General features: G+C 53.5%; 1 protein-coding gene and 1 non-coding gene across 3 annotated transcripts; both read right to left on the reverse strand.

Annotated features, from left to right (window-relative positions):
- Positions 1-6373: 6373 nt before the first annotated feature.
- On the reverse strand, positions 6374-18408 carry ALDOA (aldolase, fructose-bisphosphate A). 2 transcript variants are annotated; one of them, XM_069984536.1, is made up of 9 exons: positions 18302-18408; positions 9638-9760; positions 8855-9066; positions 8712-8766; positions 8286-8446; positions 7579-7662; positions 7312-7486; positions 7030-7229; positions 6374-6796 (listed from the first exon to the last, which is right to left on the reverse strand). In XM_069984536.1, exons 2-9 carry the CDS (start codon positions 9747-9749, stop codon positions 6701-6703), a joined length of 1095 nt encoding a protein of 364 aa, XP_069840637.1. In that variant the 5' UTR covers positions 9750-9760; positions 18302-18408; the 3' UTR covers positions 6374-6700. The 2 variants fall into 2 exon arrangements, with proteins under 2 accessions (XP_069840637.1, XP_069840638.1); XM_069984537.1 differs by lacking the exon at positions 18302-18408 and adding an exon at positions 11798-11869.
- On the reverse strand, positions 12496-12567 carry TRNAG-UCC (transfer RNA glycine (anticodon UCC)). The gene has a single exon. It is a non-coding gene; the product is annotated as a tRNA-Gly (tRNA).
- Positions 18409-20124: the final 1716 nt, after the last annotated feature.

Below are 20124 nucleotides of genomic sequence, written 5' to 3' on the forward strand. Positions count from 1 at the left end.
TGCCCGGCAGCGCGGAATGGGGGCCTGTCATCACATTCATGCTGCCCGGACCAGGAGTCATCAGGGCGGTGCCCAGCAGCTTCTCTCCACCTCACCAGCCATGATAGATCTCTACTTTATAATAGTTTTGGAGCGTTAGAAGAGGAGCCACTTATATTGTTCTTCCCTATAGATGGAACTTTCTCATAGCTGAACGTATGAAGAGCCAAAAAGTAGTGATCATCGTTGAAAAATACAGCCTGAAATGGCTGATAACAGAGCGCAATAGACCACCTTCTACTGCTAAGCACCTCATATGTAACTTCAGTGACAGGGAAGATTGACAAGTTAGTTCACCACTACAGTCAGTCCTTGTGCTGCCCGCTCAGTTCAGCAGTTTCAGGGAACATAGGTCCCAGCCTTCAACCCCTATAGAGGGATCTGGACCTTGATGACACTCATCTCCAGGATTCGTCTACCCAGTGGCTGCTCACCGCTAGAGAGCATAGGATAAACACAGGACCTGCAACTATAATAACAGGACTGACAGCTATAGATATGGGTATGACAGCTATAGATATGGGACTGACAGCTATAGATACAGCACTGACAGCTATAGATACAGGACTGACAGCTATAGATACGGTACTGACAGCTATAGATACGGTACTGACAGCTATAGATACAGGACCGACAGCTATAGACATAGGACTGACAGCTATAGATACAGGACTGATGGGTATAGATACAGGACTGACAGCTATAGATACGGTACTGACAGCTATAGATACGGTACTGACAGCTATAGATACAGGACCGACAGCTATAGACATAGGACTGACAGCTATAGATACAGGACTGATGGGTATAGATACAGGACTGACAGCTATAGATACAGGACTGACAGCTATAGATACAGGACTGACAGCTATAGATACAGGACTGATGGGTATAGATACAGGACTGACAGCTATAGATACAGGACTGACAGCTATAGATACGGTACTGACAGCTATAGATACAGGACCGACAACTATAGATACAGGACCGACAGCTATAGATATATGACTTGACAGCTATAGATATAGGACTAACAGCTATAGACACAGGACTGATGGGTATAGACACAGTGTGAACTGTGTCATAGGTTCTATATCCATAGCTAAGTATTAAGAAAAGATAATAAATAAACAACATCCATTAACAGTTCATTTGGGGACATACAAAAAGTAAATCTTCCCTTCGTCCAGAGCTCCAGGTTAGGGACCCCATCGTAGGTATTCCCCAGCCCACTTATATCATTGGAGTCTAAGATCCTGATTGAGGCCATTGGGCTGGAGTGTATTCAGTGTGTAAATCCATCGCATTTCGCGTTCTTTTTGCCTGGCCATTCTGTCTCCACTACAGATGAGCAAACCTGGAGCATGCTGGAGTCCATCCGGACCCGAACTTTCAGCATTTGATTAGCGGTGGCTGCTGAAGTTGGATAAAGCCCTAAGGCTATGTGGAAAACATGGATATAGTCATTGGCTGTATCCATGTTTTCCAGACAACCTTAGAGCTTTATCCAACTTAAGCAGCCCCAGCTAATCAAATACTGAACGTTTGGGTTCGGATGGACTCGACCCCGAACCCGGTTCGCTCATCTCTAGTCTCCACCCCTCCTGTTCCTTCAAAATCCTATAAAGTTATGGAATTCTCTTCACTTCAATCCCACTGTGAGACTATGGCATCGCTCTTGATCATTTCCGTTTTTTATGTCCCCAGATGAACTGTTAATGGATGCTTTGTTATTTTTTATCTTTTCTTAATACTTCGCTATGGATATAGAACCTTTAACACAGTTCTCACCCTTTCTACCGGATTGATAGGTAGCCCCCTATTTCAGAGTTCTATGGATGGAAGTCTACTGATACACTGTTTATTCTATGGTTGTAGCCAGCACTTAGGTGTGCATGTGTGGGTGTGACGCTTTCTGGCTCTAGTCTGTGGTGTGACGTTCCCGGTGAGATGTCTGTGTTGTAGACGTTTCTATGGTTGAGCATCCCACAAGCTCACTTAATATGGCTCCGCTTGATGGCGACTGGGATCAAGCTGGTTACCAGTGTTGTTAGGGGGATAATCTAGCTGACTCCCTAACACCCTGAAACGGCTGTCTTTTAACCCCCTGGAGCAGGGGTACTCAACAAATTTTAGTGAGGGGTCACTTACCGGGGTCTATTGTCAGGTGAAGGTCCGAGCTGAACATCAGTAGGAAACGTGTTTTGTTAATTTTCACAAACGTTCAATTATTTACATACAGAGTTGCTGCTTATTAGCGGGAAAACTGGCATTTTTTCTTTCTCACCGGCACTTTGATATTAGGTACAAAGGGGGTGACTGCCCTGGTAGTATATAACCCCCCCCCCTGTTGCTCCCCCAGTAGTGTATAGCCCCCCTGTGAGCTCTCCCCCAGTAGTATATAGCCCTCTGTGCACTCTCCCCCAGTAGTGTATAGCCCCCTGTTGCTCCCCCAGTAGTATATAGCCCCCCTGTGCGCTCTTCCTCTGTAGTATATAGCCCCCTGTGAGCTCCCCCCAGTAGTATATAGCCCCCTGTGAGCTACCCCCAGTAGTATATAGCCCCCTGTGAGTTACCCCCAGTAGTATATAGCCCCCTGTGCTCTCCCCCTGTAGTATATAGCCCCCCCGGTGAGCTTCCCCCAGTAGTATATAGCCCCCCTGTGCTCTCCCCAAGTAGTATATAGCCCCCCTGTGAGGTCCCCCCAGTAGTATATAGCCCCCCTGTGCTCTCCCTCTGTAGTATATAGCCCCCTGTGAGCTCCCCCCAGTAGTATATAGCCCCCTGTGAGCTATCCCCAGTAGTATATAGCCCCCTGTAGTATATAGCCCCCTGTGAGCTTCCCCAAGTAGTATATAGCCCCCCCTGTGAGGTCCCCCCAGTAGTATATAGCCCCCTGTGAGCTCCCCCCAGTAGTATATAGCCCCCCCAGTAGTATATAGCCCCCGTGCGCTTCCCCCAGTAGTATATAGCCCCTCTGTGCGCTGTCCCCCTGTAGTATATAGCCCCCTGTGAGCTCCCCCCAGTAGTATATAGCCCCCCTGTGAGCTCCCCCCAGTAGTATATAGCCCACCAAGTAGTATATAGCCCCCTGTGCTCTCCCCCTGTAGTATATAGCCCCCTGTGAGCTTCCCCCAGGAGTATATAGCCCCCCAGTGCGCTCCCCCCTTATAGATGGCCCCCAGACAAAAAAACAAACAACCCACAACTCACCTAGCACCTCGTTCCCCGCTGCGGCTGTCTACTTCTCTTCTCCTGTCGGTCCGGCCCTCGGCTGATATGCGCTCTCTGGGGATGTCCCAGGGATTCCCCAGCAGAGCGCGCATCAGAGACCTCAGTGTGTGCCGCCGGCCTGTACTTCCGGTAGAGCGGGCCGGCGGCGTACACTGAGGTCACTGATGCGCGCTCTGCTGGGGAATCCCCGGGACGTCCCCAGAGAGCGCGTATCAGCCGGGGGCCGGACCGACACTGCTCCCAGCCCCACAGGCGTACTGCAACCTAAGGACAGTACGCCTATGGGGCGGTGGGGAGCGGGACCTCCTAACTGCCTTAGATCCGGTCCTTCCCGGGCGGTTAGGAGGTCTGACCAGGGGTCCGGACAGCTGGCCTCCGCGGTCCGGATTCGGAGTGCGGTCCGCCAGTTGAGGACTCCTGCCCTAGAGGATTCGGAACTAGGCTGCGGTCCACATTATGGTGTGTCTGTCCCTTTAAGTGCCGATACTACTGGCCGATGTTACCGATCTTTTTCACTTACATAGTTGTGCGTTTAGCTGATATAGCTTTGGTGTGGAGATGAACTGTTTAGTTAACTGTTAAGTGCTCTATATTACATTGAGTTATTTCAGTTTTTTCTAATGTCTTTGGGAGTTAGGGCTGTTTGCCCTCATCCAATATGGCGTCTGTGGGGCCAGACGCACGATGAGCATGTGCTGCCTACTCTGCTTGATGCAGATGATGTCATAGGACTTGCGCATGCTCAGTAGCACACTACTGGCGATCTTCGGGCTGGGGATGCCATTACAGTGGAGCAGGTGAGTGATATATAGTAAGTACATATTTGTTAATAGACACAATTAGGATATAATGGAGACTTTTATCACTGTCTGTACATAGTTATCACACTGCTTATTACTACACCATCTGTGTATATACGGGATTATCTGTATACTGAACCACGGCACGCTGTATGCTAGAATATATTGATTATTTACTGATTACGTCATGTAAATTCTTTTACCTAAAATTAAGTTTTTGTTTCATCACCGCCCTCCTCGTCTGCCTGTTGTCTGATTTTACATCTATACTAACATCAGGGTGTCCCCGCCATCTTATCATCACCCCAGACATTAGTATCACTCCACCAAGGTGCAGCCTCCCTAACACTTTGCATTGCATGCCCTCTCCCGCTTAGGGTACGTTCACACTTACCAGATCCGCAGCAGATTTCATTTAAACAACTGAACACAGCACCAAATCTGCACCATCAAATCTGCTGCAGGTCCTGTAGGTGTGAACGCACCCTTAAACATCTGGCCGTCCCATAGACTCAATTCTATGTTCGGGCGGATTTCGCTGTCTGCCCAAAGAATTGACCTGTCACTTCTTTGGATGGACGACAGAATCAGCCAGACCATAGAATGAAGCCAAATCTGTGCAATTTATGCAGTGTGCAAGGGCCCTTCAGGAATAAACCAGGTACACAGCGCACACCACCTGCTGGAGGCCTTAGGTCTACAACGAGGCCTGGCATGCTGGGAGTTGTGGTTCCCCCTCCCACCCTTAGGCTGTCAGGGCAGGTTGGGAGTTGTGGTTCCCCATCCTTAGGCTGTCAGGGCATGCTGGCAGTTGTGGTTCTTTCTCCCATCCTTAGGCCGTCAGGGCATGCTGGGAGTTGCGTTTTCCCATCCTTAGGCTCTCAGAGCATGCTGGGAGTTGTTGTTCCCCATCCGTAAGCTGTCAGGGCATGCTGGCAGTTGTAGTTCCTTCTCCCATCCTTAGGGGGTGAGGACATGCTTGGAGTTGTAGTGTTACCTCCTCTATAGGACATTATATAATGAGCCAGTAAGAAATCTTTACTTCCACGGCAGGTGGTGGAGACAATGATTCAGTGAGGAATGTGCAGCTATGATGAAAGACGAGGAAATCAGAGGAGTGAGGATTAAATAACAGCGGTGACGTCGACGATCCTGGGTACACACCCTGCTGCACACATCAACTGCGTGTCACTAGATAACATGTACAGCCAACCAACATGGCAGACATTGCAGCTAGTACAAGGTTATCTGCGCAGCTTCTCCCCCATCATGAAGGAGTAATGCGATCTCCAGGGGGCGCTCTCCAAAGAAGTGACTTCCTGTTCTGTAAGGTATTGTCTTCTGATGTCAGCCAGCCCTTCTCCTGTATCAATACGACAGACGCCATTGGCAGGATCATATACCATATCAGTGATTTATAGGGGGTGATGGATGACTACATGACATGCAGCAGTATCCAGAGACCCTCACGGATATATCCTACGTCTGTAGGTGACACCTTGAGAAACTGTGCTTAAATAACCCACCAGGTGGCGCCAGAGTTTACACTTCAAACTACCCTGAGAGCGTTACACATATGAGCAGCTGCCATATACAGTAAGAAGTCAGCGCCTGGAGTCCAGCAATGCCGCCCCCTTCAGGACACACACACTCAGCTGAGCCGGGCTGGCATATGTATGAGAAGACCACAGCTGGTAAAAGTGTATGGACACTGAGATCTGAGCTCCAGGGAGGACACTGCACTGGCAAGGAAACCTGGATTCTAAGGTTTAAAAACACACAGCGCCACCCCTGTCCTCAGGTTGTGTGTGATATTACTGTCCATTCACTTTAAATAGGGATCAGCTTCGATACAACACAGGATGCCCTCTGGAGCACTGCATGCTGATCACTGGGATCATCCATCTTGGAGTTTACGTATAATACAGGGAAGTTACACTGTGCACCCCTGGGAGTGATATAATCTGCGTGCAGTATGTCCCTCGCCATTGATGCCAGTCCACTCTCCTCACTGTTACCCCAATACGTGCGAGTGTCTGTCATAGGCATCGTGAGCGTCCGTGGCAGCAGTCATACCTGAATGTATTCTACCATCTATCATAGTTTCCCTACCACCAAGGACCCCCCAATAAGGCAGAGGTCATACCTGAATGTATTCCACCATAGTAGTGACCCCCCAATAAGGCGGAGGTCATACCCGATTTATAACACCATAGTTGTGACCCCCCCAAAATAAGGCATCGGTTATACCCGGATATATTCCACCCTCCCCCCAATAAGGCAGCAGCACAGCACAGGGGTTCCTCTACCTGCTTTATTAAGGTTTCACCAGCAGTGACATAAATTAGACGTGACTCAGAGCTGAGAACAGGGAGGAAGCACAGAGACATGAGCACACTCACACTCAGGCCCGTCCGCTGCACTCACCACTCACACCCTCTGCACTTGCACACAGCAGAGCGGCGCCACTCCACCCGTCACTCTTTCTCCAGCATAGGGAAGGTTAACCGTGTAACGCTCTGCAGCTGGGAGTAGCAGTTAATGGCTTATTGCTCTGCAGAGCGGGGGTCACACTACAATACACATAAGCAGCCTCTGACAACACAAGGACTGGGGGAGGACAACGTTTAGTAGGCATGGTTGGAGACGAAGAGGGACTCTCCGGCCGCGGCTCCTGCCTGTCCGCTGGGCACGTACTTGCCTTGGCATGCCAGGCTGTTGGCCTGAAAGAAGAAGGAGAGAAAAATTAACTTGTTAGGAGCCAAAAACCTTACATTTCCCACAAAGCTGCAGAGTAAAGTGCATTGTGGGATCTCAGCTAAGCAGGTGAAGTGTTAAAGGAGTACAATCGGTGAGCAGCAGAATTATGATTGGATATGACTAGAAGACATTATGTATGCTCATGCCCCTAGTGGTGATGTGAAGTATTGCAGTGGTGGACGCTCAGGGTACATACCAGTGCACGCTTGGTGTACTCCTCCTGGGCGCTCTTCACGTTCTCCTTCTTTCCGCCCCAGGCTTTGAGGGCAGAGGCCTGCAGGGCACGGCCATAAGAGAAGGTCAGGGGCCAGGGCTTGTGCAGGGGGCACTTGTTGATGGCGTTCAGGTGGACAGTGGCTTCCTCCTCACTCTGACCTCCAGAGAGGAAGGTGATACCTGCAGGAAGGAGACACTGGACGTTACCACCATGATCTGCTGGAGTCTCATCACATCACGCAGTACATTCCCCCGCACTTACCGGAGACTGCAGGGGGCACGGTGCGCCTCAGGGCGGTGACTGTTGCCATGGCGACCTCCTCAGGGCTGTACTTCTTGGCGCAGGCGTGGCCGGGTGTCACCATGTTGGGTTTCAGCAGAGTTCCCTCCAGGTAGACGTGGTGGTCGCTCAGGGCTTTGTACACTGCAGCCAGGACCTGATGACATGGAGGACACATACGCCATTAGGGCGCGGGATGTCACACGCACCGTACGTGGCGCCCCCACCGCTCTGAGCACTGCCGCTTACCTTCTCAGTGACGTACTGGCATCTCTTCAGATCGTGCTCACCGTCTGGGAGGACCTCAGGCTCCACAATGGGGACAATGCCGTTCTGGGGGGACAGGAAGAGTGTGGTTATAAGGGGGCTGGGGCTGTGACTACCTCAGTCTATATGGCCTCAGTCATAGGGGGCGGGGCTGTGACTACTTCAGTCTATATGGCCTCAGTCATAGGGGGCAGGGCTGTGACTAGAGTGACTACATGGTCACAGGCAACTTACTACCTCAGTCTACATAGGCTTGTGTCACAGGGGGTGGAGCTGCGAGTGCCTCACTCTGTATAGCCTCAGTCATAGGGGGCGGGGCTGTGACTACCTCACTATGTACAGGCTTATGTCACAGGGGGCGGGGCTGTGACTACTATTATATACAGGCTCATGTCACAGGGGCAGCCTGTGACTACCTCATTCGGTATATACGTTTACAGGGCGGAGCTGTGACTACTTTATACCGGCTCATGTCATAGGGTCAAGGCTTTGACTACTTCAGTCTATACAGGCACATGGTCAAATACCCTCATGGTCATGGGGGCGGGGCTATGACTACTTTACTCTATACAACCTCTATGTCAGTCAATATAGGCTCATGGCAATAAGGGGCAGGGCTGTGACTACTTGCCTCTATAGGCTCATGGTAATAAGGGGCAGGGCTGTGACTTCAGTCTAGGTGGCATTACCTGTTGGCAAATGCTGGCATAGCGGGCCAGTACGTTGGCATTCTCCAAGATGGCAAGGTGAGAGGGGGTGTGGTCGGAGATCTTCAGCACGCAGCGCCATTTGGCAAAGTCAGCGCCGTCTTTCTTGTACTGAGCGCAACGCTCAGAAAGGCCGTCAAGACCTGAAGACAACACAACGTAAATCAGGTGAGTAGGGCAGAAAACACAGGCATGATGGCTCCAAGTGTTCTTAAAGGGCCAGTGTCACATAAATGCATCTGTTGCAGAACTACAACTCCCACCATGCAACAGATGCAAAGTCTGGAGTTGGTGATGTAGCCTACACCCAGCAGGTTGTGTGATGACGATACTGACAATGGGGATCATGTGATCACTCATGTAGGCTACATGGCCTGGCATATAACATAGCATCCGTGGCCTCCTTACCCTGGGTGGTGGTCTCTCCATTGGTTCCGGCGAGAGGGACGACACCTTTATCCACCTGACAAGGAAAGGATAAAACCCATGAATGATCCAGATGAGGAAAGAGTGACAGATGCCGCTACTCTGGCGTCATGGGCAGCACTTACCTTGATGCCTACGATGCCACCCTTGTCCTTGATGACCTTGGTGAATAGAGTGCCATCATCTGTCTTGTGGTAGAGGGTCTCGTGGAACAGGATGACACCCCCGATGCAGGGGTTGACTCTGCTGTCGGCGGTGAAGAGCAGCTGGCGATAGAAACGGCGGTTCTCCTCAGTGTTCTCCGCTCCGATGGAGCTCAGGCGCTTGGCAATGCTGCCTGCAGGGGGCAAAATTAGTTGGTACAGTTATATAGCGCTATATCAGACACCCCAGGAGATTATGTTGAGGTGGGCTCCCTCCTTTAAGGGGGTCTAATTGCAAGTTCATTCTTGGCTTCCTTCTAAGACTTGGAGCCTTATTTGTAAATTCTATCAGGAATCTCCTACAACAGCGCCATCTCTGTGCACAGGCTGTGTCTGGTATTGCAACTCCGCTCCAATGCTGCGAATGAGGCGGAGCTGCAGTAACACCCACAACCTGAGGGCAAGTGTGGCACTGTTTAAGACTTGGCAGACAACAGATGCGTGGTCCATCTTAAGTCCAGTACTTATCAGCTGCTGTATGTCCTGCAGAAAGCGGTTTATTCTTTTCAGTCTGCCACTTCCAGAACTAAGCCTTAGCGGGCAGCCATGTTTTTTCTTGTAACCCTTTAAGTATTAATGTATTGTTTTCTCCCACCCCCGAATCTAACAAATACAGTGATGAATGGGAACCGTTGTGATTCCAATATGGCTGACTAGTGTTGGTAGCTGCTATGGTGATGGAGCCGCCATCTTTCTCCCTCTTACCTGTGGACTCATCGGCTGCCAGGATACCCTTGCCGGTTGCCACGATACGCTGTGCGATGTCATGGAGCTCCTTCTTCTGCTCAGCAGTGAGGGCGGGGTATTCGGTAGGCATGGTGCTGCGTACTGCGGAGACACGACAGAAGACGGGAGGTAAGGTGACCCTCTTAAAGGGACAGTGCTCCTTTATTGTGGGTTTACAATACACACAGGATCAGCTAATCCTTCACGCAGCAAGGGTAGGGCAGCACAGATAGGGTGACACACCTATAGAGCTGTACCTAGCCAGACAAAGCCGCCAGGGTTAACCCCTGCAGTGCCAGGCACAGCTATCTCCGGCACCCCCCGCCCCCAACAGTACTGGACATCTAAAAATAAGTCACAAGCTGGAGATGTCAGGACAGTGAAGGAGATTTAGAGGACAGGAAGCTGCTCCTCAGCACGGCGGGGGTTAATGATGCCGGCACAGCGGCCATGGCTAACACCGCGCTTCCTTCTCTGTGTCACGGAAATGATGAAGCAGAAAAAAAAAAAGCAGAAAATGTTGCAGAATCCTCGAGGCGGAAATTGAGGAGATCGGTAAAGTGACAGCAGCCTGGCAGCACGTGACAGCAAAGCTTAACCCCTTCACCGCCAGCCCCACCATCACTACTGATCACCTGCCACACCGTGTACCACTCAGCAGTGCCAGGGGGCCCAGTCACAGACCAACACAATCCCTACAGGACCCTCATCACCCACCATCACCCCACTGACAGAGGGGCCCGCACCGTGTATTACCCAGCTGTGCCAGGGGGCCAGCCAGAATTTACAAATTTTACTATACAACATCATATTCATTTATCATCTACCCTGGGGACCCCGACAAGACCCTCCTCAACATTACCATACCCCCCCCCCCCCCCCCCTACACATCCCAGCATCCTCCTCACCATCTCAGCCTTCACTCTCCCTGATGCTATGACCTCCATCTGCCCCCTGCCTCCATAGCCTCAGTATACAACCCCCAGCCCCTGTCCTCTCCATGGAAAACACCTCTTACACCCCTTCCCATGGGCACCCCCTCCTCTGCCCCGTCCCCTGCAGCACCCCCTCTGCCCCCCGTCCCCTGCAGCACCCCCTCCTCTGCCCCGTCCCCTGCAGCACCCCCTCTGCCTCCGTCCCCTGCAGCACCCCCTCCTCTGCCCCCCACCCCCTCCTCTGCCCCGTCCCCTGCAGCACCCCCTCTGCCTCCGTCCCCTGCAGCACCCCCTCCTCTGCCCCCCACCCCCTCCTCTGCCCCCCCCGTCCCCTGCAGCACCCCTCCTCTGCCCCCCCCCGTCCCCTGCAGCACCCCTCCTCTGCCCCCCGTCCCCTGCAGCACCCCCTCCTCTGCCCCCCGTCCCCTGCAGCACCCCCTCCTCTGCCCCCGTCCCCTGCAGCACCCCCTCCTCTGCCCCCCGTCCCCTGCAGCACCCCCTCCTCTGCCCCCCGTCCCCTGCAGCACCCCCTCCTCTGCCCCCCGTCCCCTGCAGCACCCCCTCCTCTGCCCCCCGTCCCCTGCAGCACCCCCTCCTCTGCCCCCCACCCCCCCCTCTGCCCCCCACCCCCTCCTCTGCCCCCCACCCCCTCCTCTGCCCCTCACCCCCTCCTCTGCCCCTCACCCCCTCCTCTGCCCCCCACCCCCTCCTCTGCCCCCCACCCCCTCCTCTGCCCCCCACCCCCTCCTCTGCCCCTCACCCCCTCCTCTGCCCCCCACCCCCTCCTCTGCCCCTCACCCCCTCCTCTGCCCCCCACCCCCTCCTCTGCCCCTCACCCCCTCCTCTGCCCCTCACCCCCTGCAGCACCCCCTCCTCTGCCCCCCCTCCTCTGCAGCACCCCCTCCTCTGCCCCTCACCCCCTCCTCTGCCCCCCGTCTCCTGCAGCTCCCCCTCCTCTGCCCCTCACCCCCTCCAGCTCCCCCGGTACCGCAGCTCCCCCTCCTCGGCCCCCGGTACCGCCGCTCCCTCCTCCCCCTTTCTCCTCGGCCCCCGGTACCGCAGCTCCCCTCCTGCTCGGTCCCCGGTGCCGCCGCTCCCTCCTCCCCCTTTCTCCTCGGCCCCCGGTACCGCAGCTCCCCTCCTGCTCGGTCCCCGGTGCCGCCGCTCCCTCCTCCCCCTTTCTCCCCGATGCCGCCGCTCTCACCTGCTGTTCGGTCTCCGGCAGAATGATGCTGAGCGCTCTGGCGCAGACCTTCATGTAGGGAGCTGGGGGCGGGGCTTCCTCTTAAAGGGCCAGGCAGGGCACAGAGCCCCCATTATGAGGAGCCGGTGAAGGTCACTCAGGGTTATACAGCCGCAGGGGGGGGGGGGGCAGTCTATGACGGCACAGGGCTGCCTGACACTTGTAGTCCCACTCAGAGCACGTGTGCGGGGGAGACACGGAACACATGACGCATACAGGTAGTGATGACGTCAGACAGAGAGACGTGACAGCGGACACAGACACAGCTATGACGTCACCAACACTCACTCCTTCCCGGCACCCTCTCCCCTCCCCCATCCTTCCGATACAGGACACCACAGGCTGCAGAGCATCTCACATCATCAACATCACTGCAGAGCATCTCATATAAACTACATCACTGCAGAGCATCTCACATCATCAACATCACTGCAGAGCATCTCATATAGAATAATACTGCAGAACATCTCATACTATATCTCCTACTATAGTACTGCAAGGGAACTCATAGAGACATCATCACTGCAGAGCATCTCATAGCCATTGTATTAGTGCAGAGCCTCTCAGATGGTAGTTGTGCAGAGCTGTATATCACACACAGTGACATGTACTACCAGCATTGTGCGGAAAAAAATAGAGAGCAAAAAAAAAAAGTGAGCTGCGTTGGCCGGGAATCGAACCCGGGTCAACTGCTTGGAAGGCAGCTATGCTCACCACTATACCACCAACGCTTGCTGTGCTGTGCTGGGAGATAGCTATGCTCACCACTATACCACCAACGCCTGCTGTGCTGTGCTGGGAGATAGCTACGCTCACCACTATACCACCAACGCTTGCTGTGCTGTGCTGGGAGATAGCTATGCTCACCACTATACCACCAACGCCTGCTGGGCTGTGCTGGGGTAGCAGGATATTTAGAATAGAGTCTCCCTTTAGTTGCATGAAGCACGGGGGGCACTACCCGGAGGTCACATCTTACCATGATACCTGGGGGGTCAGGATCTGCGCAGCTGTTAGGTGACAGAAACCGAGCTTCTATCTCCAGAGCCCAGAAATAGCTGTGACCTTTACAGAGCTCAGCAGCTGCCAGTGGGGTCATCCGGTGTGTGCGTGTGACAGCCCCGACCGGCTACGGCTGCCAGTGAGAACACCGGCTACGGCTGCCAGTGAGAACACCGGCTACGGCAGTAATAGCGGCTGCGTGGGGGCTGTGTAGGCGCAGTAGTGGGGCTGTGTAGGGGCAGTAGTGAGGGCCGTGTAGGGGCGGTAGTGGAGGCCGTGCAGGGGCGGTAGTGGGGGCCGTGTAGGGGCGGTAGTGGGGGCCGTGTAGGGGCGGTAGTGGGGGCCGTGTAGGGGCGGTAGTGGTGGTCGTGTAGGGGCAGTAGTGGGGGCCCTGTAGGGGCAGTAGTGGGGCTGTGTAGGGGCAGTAGTGGGGGCCGTGTAGGGGCAGTAGTGGGGGCTGTGTAGGGGCAGTAGTGGGGGCCGTGTAGGGGCAGTAGTGAGGGCCGTGTAGGGGCAGTAGTGGGGCTGTGTAGGGGCAGTAGTGGGGGCCGTGTAGGGGCAGTAGTGGGGGCCGTGTAGGGGCAGTAGTGAGGGCCAAGTAGGGGCAGTAGTGGGGGCCGTGTAGGAGCAGTAGTGGGGGCCGTGTAGGGGCAGTAGTGGCGGCCGTGTAGGGGCAGTAGTGGTGGCTGTGCATGGGCAGTAGTGGGGGCTGTGTAGGGGCAGTAGTAAGGGGCGTGTTGGGGCAGTATTGAGGGCCGTGTAGGGGCAGTAGTGGGGCTGTGTAGGGGCAGTAGTGGCGGCTGTGTTGGGGCAGTAGTGGCGGCCGTGTAGGGGCAGTAGTGGTGGCTGTGTAGGAGCAGAAGTGGGGCTGTGTGGGGGCACTAGTTGGGGCCGTGTAAGGGCAGTAGTGTCGGCTATGTAGGGGCGGTAGTGTTGGGGCAGTAGTGGGGGCCGTGTAGGGGCAGTAGTGGCGGCCGTGTAGGGGCAGTAGTGGGGCCGTGTAGGGGCGGTAGTGGGGGCTGTGTAGGGGCGGTAGTGGGGGCCGTGTAGGGGCGGTAGTGGGGGCCGTGTAGGGGCGGTAGTGGGGGCCGTGTAGGGGCGGTAGTGGGGGCCGTGTAGGGGCGGTAGTGGGGCTGTGTAGGGGCGGTAGTGGCGGCCGTGTAGGGGCTGTAGTGGGGGCCGTGTAGGGGCTGTAGTGGGGGCCGTGTAGGGGCAGTAGTGGGGGCCGTGTAGGGGCAGTAGTGAGGGCCGTGTAGGGGCAGTAGTGGGGCTGTGTAGGGGCAGTAGTGGGGGCCGTGTAGGGGCAGTAGTGAGGGCCGTGTAGGGGCAGTAGTGGGGCTGTGTAGGGGCAGTAGTGGGGGCCGTGTAGGGGCAGTAGTGAGGGCCGAGTAGGGGCAGTAGTGGGGGCCGTGTAGGAGCAGTAGTGGGGGCCGTGTAGGGGCAGTAGTGGCGGCCGTGTAGGGGCAGTAGTGGTGGCTGTGCATGGGCAGTAGTGGGGGCTGTGCATGGGCAGTAGTGGGGGCCGTGTAGGGGCGGTAGTGGGGGCCGTGTAGGGGCGGTAGTGGGGGCCGTGTAGGGGCGGTAGTGGGGGCCGTGTAGGGGCGGTAGTGGGGGCCGTGTAGGGGCGGTAGTGGCGGCCGTGTAGGGGCAGTAGTGGTGGCTGTGCATGGGCAGTAGTGGGGGCTGTGCATGGGCAGTAGTGGGGGCCGTGTAGGGGCAGTAGTGAGGGCCGTGTAGGGGCGGTAGTGGGGGCCGTGTAGGGGCGGTAGTGGGGGCCGTGTAGGGGCGGTAGTGGGGGCCGTGTAGGGGCGGTAGTGGGGGCCGTGTAGGGGCGGTAGTGGGGGCCGTGTAGGGGCGGTAGTGGCGGCCGTGTAGGGGCAGTAGTGGTGGCTGTGCATGGGCAGTAGTGGGGGCTGTGTAGGGGCAGTAGTGGGGGCCGTGTAGGGGCAGTAGTGAGGGCCGTGTAGGGGCGGTAGTGGGGGCCGTGTAGGGGCGGTAGTGGGGGCCGTGTAGGGGCGGTAGTGGCGGCCGTGTAGGGGCAGTAGTGGGGGCTGTGCATGGGCAGTAGTGGGGGCTGTGCATGGGCAGTAGTGGGGGCCGTGTAGGGGCAGTAGTGAGGGCCGTGTAGGGGCGGTAGTGGGGGCCGTGTAGGGGCGGTAGTGGGGGCCGTGTAGGGGCGGTAGTGGGGGCCGTGTAGGGGCGGTAGTGGGGGCCGTGTAGGGGCGGTAGTGGGGGCCGTGTAGGGGCAGTAGTGCCGGCTCCCCCCTTCCCTATAAGGGACTGTCTCATACTATCCATGAACATCAGGGACGCTCTGATCAGATGTCTGTTTCAGCCTCTCTTCCCTGCTGGTGACCAGCCGCAGCCGCTGATAAGGAGATGCAGTGTTATGTAATACAGAGATGGCTGGAGCTGGTTGTCCATTCTGGCCTACTCTGTCATGGTAATAGGTCATCAGGTATAAGAGGAATCCCCCTTTAAGCCCCCCCTCCCCCCCTCTCCGTGTGCTGTGGGTGTGGACGCCTCGGGGGATTTGGAAGGAGACAATAAGAGAGGTCTGGGCACGTCCTGCACCTCTGTGCTGTGGGATTAAGGGCAGAATGAGGAATGTGCCAGTCAGCGGGATGGTGGCTGTAGGTGGGGGGCACACATGGTGGCGGGGGGCTTGTATGGCCCCCCTGACTGTCCGGCACATGGCAGCTCACATAATGGTGCTGCTGCTGCTGCTGCTTTATATGACTCATCCTCCTTCTGAGCAGCTGGGGCTGGGGGGCTGACAGGGAATTACGGTAAAGCTGTAATTACGGTAGCCAGGCGCTGGTGTGGATGTGACGGTTCTCACGTACTACACGCACTCACACAGCGGAGGGGGGGCGGGGGGCAGGAAGAGGTACATGGGGGCACAGCGAGGGGCAGAGCAGGGTGCAGCCTGGCACCAGGCCTGCCTATCTACCCGGGCATGCACCCAACCCGATAGAACCGGGTGGTGTCAACACATGGCACAAGAATTGGCAGCTGCACTAACATGGCACCCTGCGCCAGCTGACTCAGCACTCACTGGGATTAACCCCTTCACAAAGAGGGGGCACACAAAGCAGCTGCCATCTGTGCCAGTCAGACATGGGCACTCCGCTGGGTATAACATAACCTGGTCAGTGGGATGTATGTAATGGATGAGAGCGCTAACAAGTCTTATACAGAGTAACATGTATCCGGGAAAGCTGGGTGACCCCCAATATGGCAGCTACAGAGCTGTCACCCAGCTGCCCCACAATCCTGCCCAACCGACAATACAAATCCTATAGAGGAAGGAGCCGACCACCCTACAGGACCCGGGAGCCGACCACCCTACAGGACCCGGGAGCCATCTGACTACACCAGCAGATCCTGAACAGAGGCATCAGTGTATATACTGTACTGTATACAGGAAATACTGCAAGAATGGGGAAAGAGAGGAGTGATGAAAAGAGGAAGAAGGGATGAGAAATGTGCAGGAAGATGAAGACATGAGAAAGAGAGAGAGAGAGAGAGAGGGATAGATAGATAGATAGATAGATAGATAGATAGATAGATAGATAGATAGATAGATAGATAGATAGATAGGAGATAGATAGATAGGGGATAGATAGGGGATAGATAGATAGATAGATAGATAGATAGATAGATAGATAGATAGATAGATAGATAGATAGACAGATAGGAGATAGATAGATAGGAGATAGGTAGGAGATAGATAGGAGATAGATAGATAGATAGATAGATAGATAGATAGATAGATAGATAGATAGATAGATAGATAGATAGATAGATAGATAGGAGATAGATAGATAGATAGATAGGAGATAGATAGGAGATAGATAGATAGATAGATAGGAGATAGATAGATAGATAGATAGATAGATAGATAGATAGATAGATAGGAGATAGATAGATAGATAGATAGATAGGAGATAGATAGGAGATAGATAGATAGATAGGAGATAGATAGATAGATAGATAGATAGATAGATAGATAGATAGATAGATAGATAGATAGATAGGAGATAGATAGTAGATAGATAGATAGATAGATAGATAGGAGATAGATAGGAGATAGATAGATAGATAGATAGGAGATAGGAGATAGATAGATAGATAGATAGACAGACAGACAGACAGACAGATAGGAGATAGATAGTAGATAGATAGATAGATAGATAGATAGATAGATAGATAGATAGATAGATAGGAGATAGATAGGAGATAGATAGATAGATAGGAGATAGATAGATAAATAGATAGGAGAGATAGATAGATAGATAGATAGATAGATAGATAGATAGATAGATAGATAGGAGATAGATAGATAGATAGATAGATAGATAGATAGATAGATAGATAGATAGATAGATAGATAGATAGGAGATAGATAGATAGGAGATAGATAGATAGATAGATAGGAGATAGATAGATAGGAGATAGATAGATAGATAGATAGATAGATAGGAGAGATAGATAGATAGATAGATAGGAGATAGATAGATAGATAGATAGATAGGAGATAGATAGATAGATAGATAATATGTCCCTTATCTCTATCTAGAAAATCCAGAGCTCCCGCCGCCCTCCGTAGATTACGGGGAAACAGAACCGGTCTTTATTAAATCAGGTGCCAAAAAACAACAATGTGCGACCACCGCCTCCGGCCTCTCACTGCTGACAGGACGTTACAGGAGGCAGTGGTCGGACATTGTTGTTTTTTGGCACCTGATTTAATAAACACCGGTTCTGTTTCCCCCTAATCTGCGGAGGGCGGCGGGAGCTCTGGATTTTCTAGATAGATATAAGGGACATAGATAGGAGATAGACCCCAGACCTCATCCCCTGTGACCCCAGACCCTCACATCTCATCCCCTGGGCCCCTCATCCCCTGGGCCCCTCATCCCCTATGACCCCAGGACCCTCACATCTCATCCCCTGTGACCCCAGACCCTCACATCTCACACCCTGGGCCCCTCATCCCCTGGGCCCCTCATCCCCTATGACCCCAGGACCCTCACATCTCATCCCCTGTGACCCCAGACCCTCACATCTCACACCCTGGGCCCCTCATCCCCTGGGCCCCTCATCCCCTATGACCCCAGGACCCTCACATCTCATCCCCTGTGACCCCAGACCCTCACATCTCACACCCTGGGCCCCTCATCCCCTGGGCCCCTCATCCCCTATGACCCCAGGACCCTCACATCTCATCCCCTGTGACCCCAGACCCTCACATCTCATCCCCTATGACCCCAGGACCCTCACATCTCATCCCCTGTGACCCCAGACCCTCACATCTCACACCCTGGGCCCCTCATCCCCTGGGCCCCTCATCCCCTATGACCCCAGGACCCTCACATCTCATCCCCTGTGACCCCAGACCCTCACATCTCACACCCTGGGCCCCTCATCCCCTGTGACCTCAGTCCCCTCACATCTTACCTGGTGCTCTGGAGAAGCAGGCGGGTTAGTCGGTGACTCAGCTCTGAGTGCCCGATCTCTCTCCACCACCAGCTTTATATACTCAGCTGCCCCGGCAGGAAGAATGTGTCGCTGACCTTCATGGAGAACCCCTGACCTTTTCCCACCCGTGTAAATATAGCCTGCGTGTCCTCGGCATGTGTAACCGGAGAGACGGTGACATTCACAGGACACGGTGGCATACTCCTCAAGGTGAAGACCCTCTCCACTGGACTGTCTTATGTCTGCCCAGGCCCCCCAGCATTGCATCTGTAACTCCCTTATTTCCACATGGCATACAACCTATGGCCAGTGCTGCCATCGTCTGTATGTGTGGGACACACTGAGAGAGGCCTGGACCTGGCGGTAATAACAGGATGTTCTGGTCAAATGAAAGCTGTGACCTGATTGGTTGCTAGGGAAAACAAAGAGGATTTGAATAAAAGAGGCCCAATGGGGCAGATTAATAAAAAGTGACATTGTTGCCCGCAGCAACCAATCACAGAGCTGCTTTCATATTTTCAGAGCAGACTATGAAATGAAAGCTGAGTTCTGATTGGTTGCTATGAGCTATTTCAATATGAATGTGGTAATAATGTTTGTCCCCAATGCAGCTATGACATCACTCACGGAGGAAGAATATTCCCACAGCCTTCGGATCCCCGGGGATGCTGGGAGTTGTAGTTTTGTTATAGATGGGGAGGCAGAGGTTGGGGATCCCTGCTCTATTGTCTCCAGATATTACTGTGATTCCATATTGTGCTCATCCTGCCAGGAGCCACACAGGGGTCACTATACTATATACTGGTCACACTGGGGTTACAATACTATATACTGGTTACACTGGGGTCACTATACTACATACTGGTCACACTGGGGTCACTATACTACATACTGGTTACACTGGGGTCACTATACTACATACTGGTCACACTGGGGTCACTATACTACATACTGGTTACACTAGGGTCACTATACTATATACTGGTCACACAGGGGTCACTATACTACATACTGCTTACACTGGGGTCACTATACTACATACTGGTTACACTGGGGTCAATATACTACATACTGGTCACACTGGGGTCACTATACTACATACTGGTCCAATGGGGTCACTATACTACATACTGCTTACACTGGGGTCACTATACTACATACTGCTTACACTGGGGTCAATATACTACATACTGGTCACACAGGGGTCACTATACTACATACTGGTCACACTGGGGTCACTATACTACATACTGGTCACACTGGGGTCACTATACTACATACTGGTCACACTGGGGTCAATATACTACATACTGGTCACACAGGGGTCACTATACTACATACTGGTCACACTGGGGTCACTATACTACATACTGGTCACACTAGGGTCACTATACTACATACTGCTTACACTGGGGTCACTATACTATATACTGGTCACACTGGGGTCACTATACTACATACTGGTCACACGGGGGTCACTATACTACATACTGGTCACACTGGGGTCACTATACTACATACTGGTCACACTGGGGTCACTATACTACATACTGGTCACACTGGGGTCACTATACTACATACTGGTCACACTAGGGTCACTATACTACATACTGGTCACACTAGGGTCACTATACTACATACTGCTTACACTGGGGTCACTATACTACATACTGGTCACACTGGGGTCACTATACTACATACTGGTCACACTGGGGTCACTATACTACATACTGGTTACACTGGGGTCACTATACTACATACTGGTCACACTGGGGTAACTATACTACATACTGGTCACACTA

This window comes from Dendropsophus ebraccatus, chromosome 9, assembly GCF_027789765.1.
Source record: "Dendropsophus ebraccatus isolate aDenEbr1 chromosome 9, aDenEbr1.pat, whole genome shotgun sequence".
NCBI lineage: Eukaryota > Metazoa > Chordata > Amphibia > Anura > Hylidae > Dendropsophus > Dendropsophus ebraccatus.

What these genes read in the sequence shown, in the direction of transcription:
- ALDOA (XM_069984536.1), bottom strand. Translation starts at nt 9,749, where the DNA reads ATGCCTACCGAATACCCCGCCCTCACTGCTGAGCAGAAGAAGGAGCTC. An exon ending in GGCAGCCGATGAGTCCACAG is followed by an intron (nt 9,067 to 9,637) that starts GTAAGAGGGAGA and finishes TGCCCCCTGCAG; the next exon opens with GCAGCATTGCCAAGCGCCTG. An exon ending in CGTGCCCCCTGCAGTCTCCG is followed by an intron (nt 7,230 to 7,311) that starts GTAAGTGCGGGG and finishes TCCTTCCTGCAG; the next exon opens with GTATCACCTTCCTCTCTGGA.